The 13,888-nt window shown below is 38.6% G+C and overlaps 1 protein-coding gene across 2 annotated transcripts in view; it reads left to right on the top strand.

Annotated features, from left to right (window-relative positions):
- TOGARAM1 (TOG array regulator of axonemal microtubules 1) overlaps window positions 1–13,888 on the top strand; it is an 88,680-nt gene that overhangs the window by 61,551 nt on the left and 13,241 nt on the right. Inside the window, exons 9-15 of one of the 2 annotated variants that reach the window (XM_019624793.1) lie at window positions 590–676; window positions 1,874–2,049; window positions 2,614–2,767; window positions 2,974–3,090; window positions 9,138–9,306; window positions 13,215–13,320; window positions 13,606–13,841. In XM_019624793.1, coding sequence (XP_019480338.1) covers window positions 590–676; window positions 1,874–2,049; window positions 2,614–2,767; window positions 2,974–3,090; window positions 9,138–9,306; window positions 13,215–13,320; window positions 13,606–13,841 — 1,045 coding nt within the window. The remainder of the gene's footprint in view (window positions 1–589; window positions 677–1,873; window positions 2,050–2,613; window positions 2,768–2,973; window positions 3,091–9,137; window positions 9,307–13,214; window positions 13,321–13,605; window positions 13,842–13,888) is intronic. The other variant, XM_019624794.1, reaches the window with a different exon arrangement.

The raw sequence follows: 13,888 nt of genomic DNA, 5'->3' as shown, positions 1-13,888 counted from the left end.
CTGCCTCACCCGGGAAGAGCGCAATGATGGTGCCAACTTGGGCCAGTGAAGCAACGTCCTCCACAACTAGACTGAAGAACAAAAGGAAAGCAACTTGTCTGTTCCCCTTCCCCCAATTCCCCAGCGCTGTTCCCTTCCCCCAAATCCCCAATAAAAATCTTTTTAAAAATAAATAAATAAATAAAAAATAAATAATCACAAACTGAGGTAAAAATTAATGTAGAAAAGTACAGGTTACTGTGAGAGTGACTTGATATGTTTCCAGGGGTTAGAGGCTTCCTTCATGGTGACCCTTCTGTTGCTTGATTATCATGCTGTGATTATTTTCTTGTATATCTTTCCCACTCTTAACCCTGGTATATGTAAACTTCTTAAGAGTAGGAAGGTTTCCTATCTCTCTAGTGTCTAGTCTATACTGGGTATTCTAACTATAAATATGTACTGAATTCAGTGAATATCTTTGAATAAATAAATTGTTAATTCTTTGTATGAAATAAATTTTTAATTATAAAACCATATTATGATATCCGAAAATACTGTATAATAAGTATTTTTAAATATGGGGTTTTTTTCCCTTTGGGATTTACAGGGTCATCAAATTTACAACAAATTTCCAGTTTTGACTTCACATCCACAAATTCCTTATCAGAAGACTCAGTAGTAGTTGTTGGAAAAGGTATTTCAAAGTTATTTAGCTTTTTAATTGTATGTGTTCTTCACACATAAGCAAAGCATATCAGTAGAGACCAGAGAAGAGTGTGATTCAGGTGCTGAATAGAAATTTCTTTTTAAACAGTTATTAAATTGAAAGAATTAGTAGTGAATACTTCACATGTCTGTCCTCTAAAGAAGCTACTGTAAATTCATGCCAGTAATTTTCAGAGAGATGTACATTGTGTACATGACAGCAGCAGTTTGGATACTTCTAAGACACTTTTAGAATAACTAAGACTGTTTTACCATAGTTTAAATTCAAATGGTAGTCTTTATTTATCAGCTTAGTAATCAGTATAAAATTAATACAATTTTATTACCTCCCATACAAAGTCTAGATAAATCAGAATTAACACGTGTTATATATTTTAGGGGGATTAGGAGATCTTTGAACAATATATTTGTAAATATCCTTTAAAACTCTTTGTTGTTTTTTTTTAGCTTTATTGATGTATAAATGACAAATAAAATTCTAAGATATTTAAAGTGTAAAACATGATGATTTGATATCCATATACACTGAGAAAGGATTCCCCTATCAAGTTAATTATCACATCTCAATTAGTCTCATTTTTAATTGAAAAATTCAAATGTGATGAAAAGTATTTAGGGTATATATGTTATTTTCAGTTAATAAAATGAAATGCTTGGAAAGCTTTCCTAACTTCTTTGCTTGATAGAGTCTCATTAAGGCCCTCTTCAGATTGGCTCCAACGTACTCCAGCAAACTTATTTTCTGTTATTCCTCTATGTGCCTTGTTTGAACCTAACTAATTTATTCGCTCCACATACATGCTTTATACTTGTTCAGCTCTGCTTTTAAGCACCTGCATCTCACAGGATGTCCTCCACGCCTTAGTCACTTATCTCCAAATTTGTTGTCTTCTAATCCTGGCTCAAATCTTTGCTCCTTAAAACATCTTAAACACTCAGCTCACACCAAACTTTTCTTGCTGTGAACTCAGCACTTGCTTTATGCAGTTCTTATTTGATGTTATTGTCCTCTTAGGGTAGTTGCTTTTATGTTTTATGATTATTTAGCATGTTTTTATTAACTATATTGCTTTTTTTTGAAGGCAAGAGCTTTGTCTTAAACTCTGTTGTCCAGAGTGACATCACATAAATATTTAATGAAAATTTGATTGTTGGTTGATTTCAGGTGTATTTGGAAGTCCAAATTCAGCACCAGCAACCTGCAGTCAATCAGTGATAACTTCTGTGGAAAATGGGGATAAATTTTCAATTAAACAAAGCATTGAACCACCTCCAGGGATTTACGGAAGAGCCGTCCATCAAAGTAGTCCATCATATCTTGATGTTGAGAATGAAAAAGATGTAAGGTTATTTGCTAATTATTTAAGGGCAAATATAAGCCTATAATATGTCATTGTTTTGTGTATATCAGATTTGGCATGGTAAAAGTACTTCAATTAAAATTTTAAAAATTACAATGTAATTAAAAATTCTGACAATCATTTAAACAATAGATTATTCTCCTTACTCATCAAATATGTTCTTATTCTGGTGTAGTGCATCTAGTATATTTTATATTTTCCATGTACTCTATATACATGTATGCATGTGTCTGTGTGTCTGTATACATACATGTTTATATCTGTATCTACCTCTGTATAGCTATATATCTATATCTATGTATAATAATTTTCTAGGATACACTCAAGGAGTAACAGACTAATATCCTCAGGCACAAATTTTGTTGGCTGTTAGCACTATATAATTCTATTATCTTATAGAATTCCTGAAATTAAAACTAAGAAATGTATAGTTTATTTTGTATATAGACATTTAATGGCTATATACAGTTTTCTGAGATGAAGATAGTTATTTTAAATGTCAGGCTCCCTGAATACTTTCAGATATTTCAACTTTTTCATGCAGATCAAAGTTTCTATTTCAAAATCTACTTTTGACAAGATGAGACAAAAGAGAAAAGAGGAAAAAGAACTTTTTGACGTTAAAGATTGTGAAAAGAAGGAACAGAATCCTTGGGAACGAATGAAACATACAGGAACTGAGAAAATGGCATCTGAAAGTAAGTGGAATTTAGCTTTTGGTATTTTTTTTAGCTAGTAATATTCTGAAGGTGGTGTACTATGGTTGAACTGAGGGTGGTATATGGCTAATAGTGGAATATGTTGAACTATAATTCTGAAATTTGCAAGATGCAGTAGCTTCTAACTATTATAAATAATAATTCTCATAAAAAAGAAATTGACTGATTGTTTTTCTCCCTTCTAGACGATGTGGGAGTATCAAAAAAGGAGAGTTCCTCTTTAGAAAACATTGCCTTCAATCCTCCATTGAAAGGAGGGGCTAGTTTAAAAAGGTCACCATCTTTAGTGTTTTCAGATTCAGGTAAGTCACTTTTTTTTTTTTTTAATTGGGGGAGGGAAACAGTGTTGGGGAATTGGGAAAGGGGACCAGCAAAGTTGTTGTTCTTCAGTCTTAGTTGTGGAGGGCGCTAGTCACCATCTGGCTGCCCATTGACAGCTCATGGCCTCTAAGCTCAAGTTGCAGTGTTACACTCTTAGTTGCAGGTGGGCATAGCCACCATCTTATGCAGGAGTCGAACCGGCAGCCTTGTTGTTAAGAGCACATGCTCTATCCACTGAGCCACCTGGGTGGCAGCTCAACTCAAGGTGCTGAGTTCAGTCTTAGTTGCAGGTGGGCATAGCCCACCATTGACCAGGCAGTCTTGTTGTTAGGAGCAAGTGCTCTCACCAGCTGAGCTATCCTGCCACCTGTTGGCAGCTCAGCAGCAGCTCAGCTCAGGCTTAGTGTCCCTCGCCTACGTGGGAATTGAACTGGCAGTCCTGTTGCTCAGAGCTCGCATTCTTAAGCTAACTCTTAACCAACTGAGTCACTCGGCCGGCCCCTCAGGTAAGTTACTTTATTAAATGTGAAGAGTATAGTCACAAATGCTTGTTAAGCTGAAGAGACCACATCTGGTTCAGTTCATTTGTGATGGAAAGAGCACTAACCTAGTAGGAGACATTAGACAGACCTGGCTTTTTCTTTTTTCTTTTTTTTTTTTTTTTGGTTTTCACATTTTTATGGGGGGGGCCACTTGTAGGGGCTTCCTCCCTGTCAGTGGAGCTGCTCACAGTTTCTTCAGCCACTCCAACCTTGGGCTCTGGGAGTGGCTGGGGTTGTCAGGCATGTCCCCATCATCTCCGACCCATACTGGGTAGTTGTAGGGTGTGACCTGTTTGATCATGGCGGTGTACTTAGTATAGAGGCTGGGGGAGGTGGGGGGCAGAATTATAGTCCCAGCCATCTTGGTCTCCGCCCAGACTTGGCTTTTTAAGTATCAGTTCTGCCTTTTAATTAGCTTTGTGATCTGGAAACAGGCCTCATTTTCTGCCCTCATAAATATCTAAATTATCACAAGGGTCCAGATTATCTCAAAAATCTCTTCCATGCTCCCTGCAAATATTCCCGTTTTGCTGAGGAGTGATATACCATTTTATAACTAAGATAACTGAGATTGTTAAGCTGGTTTATATTAGATCATGATTAATAAAATTGCATTTATCATTTATTCAGCCATTCATTGATTACTTGACAAGGTTCTATACCAGGCCAAAAGTACATTCCATGTTTTCTGTGCTGTTTTTAAAAATATTGAATAGGTCTTATGTATAATAGCAACTAGGTAAAATCAGAGGTTGAAATGAAATATTGTGTTAACTATAATAAACATTAAGGATTATTGCTTACTATTTGTGTTTATTATTATTAATTGTTTCTAAGGAATAAACTGAACTATAAACATTCTTAAGTTTATATTGGGTCTAAGTATCAACTAAAAACCTAAGAAATACAGAAAAAAATAAATCTATAAATATGATCTTAGACAACATACTTTAACCTCTCTCAAAGATAAATATAAAAGAGATTTGAACTAGATGAATGTCTGAGGTTCTTCCTAGCTTGTGTTTCTTTTATAATATAAGAAATGTAGAAAAGTTGTAAAAATTCTGTATCTTCAAGAGCAGATTGATGGTTACCAGAGGTGCAGGATGGAGGGTGGGTGAAGTGGTTGGAGTCAAAAGGTACAAGCTTCCAGTTATAAATAAGTCATGGGGATGTAATATACAGCATGGAGACTACAGTTAAAAATACAGTAAGTCCCTGACTTACGAACGAGTTCCATTCCAGGAGAACATTATGTCGGATTCGTTTTGAAGTCCGACAAAGTGAGTCTTTGCACTTCCTAGCAGTCCCCTTCACATCACCACTGCTTTTCCTCTTGCTTCCAGACATCCTGGGCTCTGATTGAGCACTGTACTGCTGTACACTATCGCACTGTACAGTAAGCACACAGCAGCACAACTATAACAATGTCTGGCAGACACGTGAGCTACTTCCGCTATTTGTTCGCATCTACGAATGTTCGTAATGTGAGGTTCATTCGTATCTGTGAAAGTTCACAACTCGAATGTTCGTAAGTTGAGGACTTACTGTACTGTAATGCAAATTGAAAGTTGCTAAGAGTAAGTCTTAAAAGTTCTCATCACAAGAAAAAAAATTTTTGTAACTATGTATGGTGACAGTGGTAGCTAGATTCACTGTGTTGATCATTTTGCAGTATCTACAAATATCGAATCATTGTATTGTACACCTGACACTAATATAATGTTATATGTCAATTATACCTCAATTTAAAAAGTAATATAAGGGGCCAGACGAGTGGTGCATTGGTTAAGAACTGGTTTGGGACGCCAGCTCTGAGCAGCAGGGCCCCAGTTCGGATCCCACATGTGGGCCAGAGACACTGCCCTCTACAGCTAAATGGTGAGCAACAGCTCGACGTGGAGCTGGGCTGCCGTGAGTCGCCAGCAACGGCGTAGGCTGCAGCCCCTGCGGCAGTGGGCTGCCATAAGCTACCGTGAGTGGCCAGCAGCCAGTGTGAGCTGCCAAGAGCTGCCATGAGCAGCCGTTCAGAAGCCGGCGGCGACCGATCTGCCTCACCCAGGAAGAGCGCAATGATAATACCAACATGGGCCAGTGAAGCAGCGTCCTCCACAACTAGACTGAAGAACAAAAGGACAGCAACTTGTCTGTTCTCCTTTCGCCAACAGGTGGCAGGATGGCTCAGCTAAAAAAAAAAAAAAGAAATTAATAATTGTTGAGAGTGTGCGTAATGAGAGATGTTGGCCTGTAAAATTACTGCATAAACGTGGCCCTAAGAACTGGTTGAGTGTAGGCATTCATGAATTTTAAGCTTGTTTATTAGCATTGTCAAATAATTTCATTATTTATAAATGTCATAAAACCTAGGGGGGGGAAAATCCACAAAACTTCTTACCTACATCAGTAGTTAACCGTAGCAATAGAAGTGCAAATAGTAACAAATAGTACAAACACTAACAAATCATGTATTTTAAGTATTCATTCTTGCAAAAGACATCAAGTAATTTTGTGATTTTCATCTATAGTGGAGGTTTCACAGATTTTGTTTTCTAGGAAGTATAAGGAGAGTGCTTCCTTAAAATCGCCATTGTATTGTTTGAACAGAAGAATATGCTTATGAGATAAATACAAACAGTGAGAGTAAACTCTTAGAAACTGTTTTAACAGTTTGACCTTGCCATGACACTTTTATTTTAGTTTATAAAGATATCAGCCTCGGCCGGCTGAGTGGCATGTTGGTTAACAGCTGGCTTGGGATGCCATCTGAGCAGCAGGGCCCTGGTTCGGACCCCACATAGGGGCCAGTGACACTGCCCTCTACAGCTAAGATGATGAACAACAGCTTGACCTGGAGTTGGGCTGCCATGAGTCACTGGCAACGGTGTAGGCTGCAGCACCTGCTGCAGTGGGCTGCCATAACTACCGTGTGTGGCCAGCAGCCGGTGTGAGCTGCCAAGAGCCGCTGTGAGCGGCTGTCCAGAGGCCGGCGACTGATCTGCCTCAGCTGGTAAGAGCACAATGATAATACCAATATGGGCCAGTGAAGCAATGTCCTCCACAACTAGACTGAAGAACAAAAGGACAGCAACGTGTCTGCTCCCCTCCCCCAATTCCCCAATAAAATCTTAAAAAAATAAATAATTTAAAACATAAATAAAATAAAAATATCAGCCTATAACAGAGTGGGGGAAAAAACTTAGTTTGATCATTGCTGCTTTATTTATTTTTTTTGTTTTTATTATTTTCTTTAGCTGAGCCATCCTGCCACCTGTTGGCAGCTCAGCAGCAGCCTAGCTCCGGCTGGGAATTAAACTGGCAACCCTGTTGCTCAGAGCTCACACTCTTGAGCGAGGTATTAACCAGCTGAGCCACTTGGCCAGTCCCATTGCTGCTTTAGATTGATACGCTGTATACCTCCTTTTCCAGAGTAATGTTTTGTTTTGTTTCATTTTTTCAGATGAAAACAATAAAGATACTGGTATAACCCCAAGGTTGAAATTTTGGGGTTTATCTGCATTTCTTTCATAATGAGTTATTGTCTCTCTAATTGGGGTGGAGGAGATAAAGAAAAGGAATCCTTAAAATTTTAGCATCAGTTTCTTCATCTGTAATGTAGGAGTAATAACTATCACATAGGGTTGTTGAATGAATCAAATGAGATCATGTAAAGGAAACACTTAGCACAATGCCAGGCAAGAGCTTTGTCAGTGATAACTAGTAATCCTGTTTTGTATTTGCCATTCTTTCTGGGTTGTGAAATTCCAAAGTTGGAGGATTTTAGTTATACATATCAATCCTACATATGAAACTTAATGAGGGTACAACTAAATCATCAAAAAATAAAATGAGGTCTATTTATTTCTTTAATTGTCACCTCATCTTCCTCATGTATGATTTACTCTAGCAAAAGCTGGTACTAATTTTTCAGTACAGTAATCCAAAATATATTTATCTGAGTACCTCTTCTTGTCAGCTTTGTGGTAGATTTCTTGAAAGCAGGAAATTTATTAGACATATTTATACAAAATCATAGGTGACTGTGGATCTAGATCTAAGTCCTGCCTGTTCCACTCATTAGCATTGAGACCTTGAATGAATTTTTTAGCCTCTGTAAAACTCAAGTTATTTTCTCAACTGCAAAATACTGATAATGAGAGTATCTACCTCAGCTTTATTGAGAGAATATAGTAAAGCTTGTAAAGCAGTTTTCACAAGATCTGGCATCAAATATTTAATAAATGTTAACTAATATCATTAATACCTTGTTGCCTTTGGATTTTAAATGCATCTGAATACATAATTAGCATACAGCATCAAGTGAAATTCCTTATATTTGTGTATCTCATGTATTTCATATTACATTACAAATAGCATGGTTGGTAAACACTTTTATGATGGTCGTTTTCTAGTGCCTAATATTGCCTTTTTATTTTATTTTAGTATTTTTAATTTATTTATTTTCATGCGGGAGTCGAACCGGCAGCCTTGCTGTTAATAGCGCAGGCTCTATCCACTGAGCCATCCCGGGGGCAGCTCAGTTCGAGATGCCGAGTTCGGTCCCAGCCGCTGGTGGGCACAGCCCACCATTGAACAGGCAGTCTTGTCATGAGGAGCATGTGCTCTCACGAACTGAGCCATCATGCCACCTGTTGGCAGCTTAGCATCAGCTCAGCTCGGGCGCAGCTCTGGCAAAGCTCACTGGCCCATGTGGGAATTCAACCAGCGACCCTGTTGCTCTTGAGCAAACTCTTAACTGAGCCACTTGGCCGGCCCCCTAATATTGCCTTTTTTAAAATATCTCTCAACATGAAAAAATGGCTAATAAATCTTTACCTATGTACAAAAGCCATTAGGCATTCCCTTTGATCTTTTTTATGTTTTCCTTTCTCACACCTTGACTACACACGGGTTACACCTATGCAGACCCCTCAGGGCGGTACCCTGAGCACTCGGGGATGATGGTTGGTTTGTTTCCCCAACATCCAGGGCAATGCCTTACATCTGGAAAGTGGTTAGTAAATGTTTGATTATGGAAGAAGCATTGTTTTTATTACTACACAGAGGCTTAAGATTTGTAATATATTATTAATTCTATACCAATAGCAAAAATTGCTATTTTTAGAATTCAACTAGAATTTATATAGAGATGCCATGAAGCTTCATTTTTAGTTATTAGTTGTATAGTAAAACAGGTGTATACCCACATGTTTTTACAAAATGGGATCATATGCCTCTTACTGACGTTTAGTTCTTAAAGCTAGACTTTGTTATGTAACTCATGACTGAAAAACCACTTATATGTTTATATTAAGTGTATTTTAATTTTGTAAATAAAAAGTAAAGTTTTAAATAGCTTGTTATCTGTGTATTATAATTTTGTTGGAGACTAAACTAATACTAGTTTCTGTAAGAAATATTCATAGAATCTAATCAGAATGCCATTTATATCTCTTTGTATCAAAATTCCCTGATTCTTTATTTAATAGGTTTTTTTATTTTAGGTGAAGCATCCCCTGGAGCCATTCCACAGTATAAAGAAAGGATACCTTCTGTCACTCATAGCCCGGAAATAATGGATTCATCAGAACTACGGCCATTTTCTAAACCAGAAATAGCACTGACAGAAGCCCTGAGGCTCTTAGCTGATGAGGATTGGTAAGTCCACCATTGTTAAAAATGAGCTGAGTTCTAAACGTTTTCTGTAAGTTTTTAATTAAAAACCTTGAAACATTTCCTATTAAAATAGTCTTAGAGGGCTGGCCCAGTGGCGCGTTGGTTAAGAGCTGGCTTGGGATGCCAGAGGACCCCAGTTCAGATCCCACATATGAGGGCCAGTGACACTGCCCTCTGCAGCTAAGATGCTGAACAACAGCTCAACCTGGAGCTGNTGACATTCAGGACATCAAGCGTAATATGACGACAGCTCTGATGGCCATTCCAGAAAAAGAGTTCCAAAATTGCTTTGAAGGGTGGACTAGGCACTGGCGTCGGTGCATAGCTTCCCAAGGGGAGTACTTCGAAGGTGACTAGTGATACTCAGCAATGAGGTATGTAGCACTTTTTCTAGGATGAGTTCAGAACTTAATTGTCAGAGCTCATACACCTTATTTTTAAAGGGCAAGGCTGCTACTTAGTAACTAAAAACTTGGGCAAATTGACCTTTTCTCTGTAAAATGGGGATAACAGTACCTCATAGAGTTCAGGGGCAGGTCACGTGTGTAAAGCATCTGGCCCTGAGCTGGCACAGAGCAGATGCTCACTAATAACTGGTGCCCTTCTTACACTTTCCTTTCTATCCTTGGGCTTGAATGTCTGTCTCCCCATTAGAATAAGATCGCTGGAGTGGGGTCTTGGGGAAGGAGTATCTGCCCGCGTCTAGTACAGACCTTGAGTCATCAGGTCTAAGCTACAGGGATCCTTCGCGCTCCAGCAGACAAGGACCTTGTATTAGGTTTGGGGACAAAGTCTCAGACACCGAGCATTTACTTGCCTTTTCTGTCCAACACACCCGAAGACTATAACCCGGCCATAAGTAACAAGAGCTCACCGGACTAGTGGGGGCTGGGAGGGAGGTGGTGGTGGCACAACCTCTCTGGGGACATAATTCAAAACAGGGGCAGCTTGTGTCATTTGTGAGAGTCCTTCCTTGAGAATTATTGCTCTGCAATCTATTCCATGACTAACTAGGATCTACTGTAGGAATGCAGGTATTTTTTGATTGCCAAGTTCTACAAACAAAGTGTTAGCACATTAATAGGTCAAGAAAATCCAAATGGGGCCGGCCGAGTGGCGCGTTGGTTAAGAACTGGCTTGGGACACCAGAGGGCCCCGGTTTGGATCCCACATACGAGGGCCAGTGACACTGCCCTCTGCAGCTAAGATGCTGAACAACAGCTCAACCTGGAGCTGGGCTGCCATGAGTTGCCAGCGATGGCATAGGCTGCAGCCCCTGCTGCAGTGGGTTACCATGGGCTACCATGTGTAGCCAGCGGCCAGCTTGAGCGGCCAAGCAGCCGCTGTGAGCGGCCGTCCAGAAACCGGAGACTGATCTGCCTCGCCCAGGAAGAGCGCAATGATGGTGCCAACTTGGGCCAGTGAAGCAACGTCCTCTACAACTAGACTGAAGAGCAAAAATTCATCCCCCAATTCCCCAATAAAAAATCTTTAAAAAATAATAATAATAATAAAAAATAAAAATAAAATAAAATAGTCTTAGAAATGATTATTTTAGTTCTTAGGTAGTCTGAGTATTTTTAAGCTTATTAATGTAGCTGAACTCTGGTTCTGATAACACCGTTTTACCATTTATGTTATAAGTCATATACCACAAGGATATAGGTTAGCTTTATTATGGATTACTCAAACATTTTGATGTTGGAATATAAATACCACCATTTCTCCAAATGTTTCTCTGTGAAGTATACCCGACAGCAATCCTGGAGATACTTACCTGTTCTACCGCAGCTGCAGCAGCCCCCAGCTAGCCCAGCTGACAACTGAAGGGAAACAAAAAGCCAGGGGCATCCCGCTTGCTTCAACTTGAGCATCCCCTGGCTGCCCTTGTCCCATTCCTTCCCCTTTTCCTTTAGCATCTTTCTCCATCCCCATCCTACACCTTATCATCAGTTTTTGCCTCTTCACTAGATCATATTCATCAACAGAAAAGGTCCTATAATATCTTTTATTTTTAAGAGAACTGCCAAAATTGCACATCTTCACGTTTCTTTCCTCCCCTTTTTAAAGAAAAAGTTCTTTAAAAGACTAGCTCATTGTCTCTACCTTTTCACCTCATGTTCTCTTCTCTTCTTTCATTGGCTTTCAACCCTCCCCATCATGACTACCACTTCACTAAAACTGCAAAAGTATGGGCCGGCCGAGTGGCACATTGGTTAAGAGTTGGCTTGGGACGCCAGCTCTGAGCGGCAGGGCCCCGGTTCGGATCCCACATTAGGGCCAGTGACTCTGTGCCCTCTACAGCTAAGATGGTGGACAACAGCTAGACCTGGAGCTGGGCTGCCATGAGTTGCCAGCGATGGCATAGGCTGCAGCTCCTGCTGCAGTGGGCTCCCATCAGCTACCGTGAGCGGCCATCCAGAGGTCGGCGACCGATCTGCCTCACCCAGGAAGAGTGCAATGATAATACCAACATGGGACGTCCTCCACAGCTAGACTGAAGAACAAAAGGACAGCAACTTGTCTGTTCCCCTTCCCCGATTCCCCAATGCTGTTCCCGTCCCCCAACGCCCCAATAAAATCTTTAAAAAAAAAACTTCAAAAGTGACCTTTTTACTAAATCTACACTGGTAATTTATTCGTCTTCATCATATTTAGCCTTTCAGCAACATTTGCTATAGTTGACATGCCCTTCTTGATAACACTTTTTTTCATTTCACCTTGGAAAAATCAGAGTCTCTTGATTCTTATTCTGCTTCAATATTTTCTTTGTTTCTTTCTTTCTTTTTTTTTTTTTTTTTTGAGTAATCTGCCATCTTGGTCCTTCCTTGACTGTGATCTCTGCTTTGGTATTTACTGATTCTTCCTAATCTATTTTACTTCAAAATTGAGTATTCCAGAATTAGTCCACTGGTATTCTCTATCCAGTCCATAGATCCAGGCTGGCAATCTTTTTCTATAAGAGCCAGACAGTAAATATTTTAAATTTTTCAGTCCAGGTTTTCTGTGGCTCAACTTTGCTTGTACAAAAAGCAGTCTTAGATAATCTGAAAACAAATATGTATGGCTTTGTTCCAATAAACATTACTTATAAAGAAAAACTTATAAAGAAAAATCTGATGGGGCCAGATTTGGTCTGTGAATCACAGTTTGCTAACTCCTTTCTTGAATGATTTCATTTAGTTCTGTAGCTTTAAATTTCATCCATACTCTGATTTCTCATAAATGTATATTTGGGTCCCTGGTATCTTCTTGAGCTCTAGACGTGTAGTTCAACTGCCTCCTGACACTTCCACCATTAATATTACCAACTAAGGAAATTCATCTTAGCTCACATTGTTCAACCCACAAGATGAAAACCATCAAGTTTGAAATGTTATGTCTAAATCCCACTTGAAATCCACCCACTTAGCATTAGTATTCACGTACCCTTCCTCTGGTTCATTACGTTAGATAATGTAAAAGAAATATAAATTACAGAACCATCAGGTGGTGGCTTTCTGTTCTTAGATTATATAGTCACCAACAAGGTAACAGATGGTTACTTTTCTCCTTTCATTTTTTATTCATTTCTTCCTTCACCTTTTGTTCACTGTTCATTTCCCTCTGTTCTCTATGGCATTCTTACTAGGGGAAAAATTATGTTCCTTTTTATTTACAAAGTATGAACTTAGTTTGTCAATACTGGTGTTGGCTTTTAAAATATCTTTTGAATCATGAAAGAGAAGTATTAGAGCAAACAAAACTTCACATATTTTTATTTGAGATTCCTACATGAAAAGGGACCACAGGCAAGGTTTCCTCATTGGCAATATTTCATGCACACAAAAAAAGACATCTTGTTCCAGTTGAACCGTATTTTAATAAGGTTTTTTTTCTTTTTCCCATAGGGAGAAGAAAATTGAGGGATTGAATTTTATTAGATGCTTAGCTGCTTTTCATTCTGAAATATTGAACACAAAGTTGCATGAAACAAATTTTGCAGTAGTTCAAGAGGTAAACTTATTTTGAGCTGAGTTAAGAATTGTTTAAATAACAAAGAATAAATATGCCACATTTATTTGACCTTTTAACAAAAGCTGAACTAAATAATATGAGTAGGCTTATATGTAAAGTAACTCATGCTGTATTTTGCAACATTTAAAAAAATTATTAAATATTTAAGACATAAGATAATACATATTAAAACATTACTTTAATAGTAAATTTGGTTTCAAAGTCATTATTACTGGTTTTCTTTCAGAATATCAGCAAAATGTACATTTTGGAAATTTTTTTTAGGTGAAAAATTTACGCTCTGGAGTTTCTCGTGCTGCTGTGGTCTGTTTAAGTGATCTTTTCACTTATCTGAAAAAGAGCATGGATCAAGAACTGGATACTACAGTAAAGGTTTTGTTGCATAAGGCAGGAGAATCAAATACGTTTATAAGAGAAGATGTTGACAAAGCGTTGAGAGCTATGGTCAGCAACGTAACTCCTGCACGTGCAGTCGTTTCTCTTATCAATGGAGGACAGAGGTAATGTTCAGAATAATCTTGATATGTCCTTAAACAGAAATGCAGCT

This window comes from Hipposideros armiger, unplaced genomic scaffold (assembly GCF_001890085.2).
Source record: "Hipposideros armiger isolate ML-2016 unplaced genomic scaffold, ASM189008v1 scaffold_608, whole genome shotgun sequence".
NCBI classification, from domain to species: Eukaryota; Metazoa; Chordata; class Mammalia; order Chiroptera; family Hipposideridae; genus Hipposideros; species Hipposideros armiger.
Note: the sequence above shows the minus strand (reverse complement) of the source record. Positions and strands in the feature narration are given on the sequence as shown.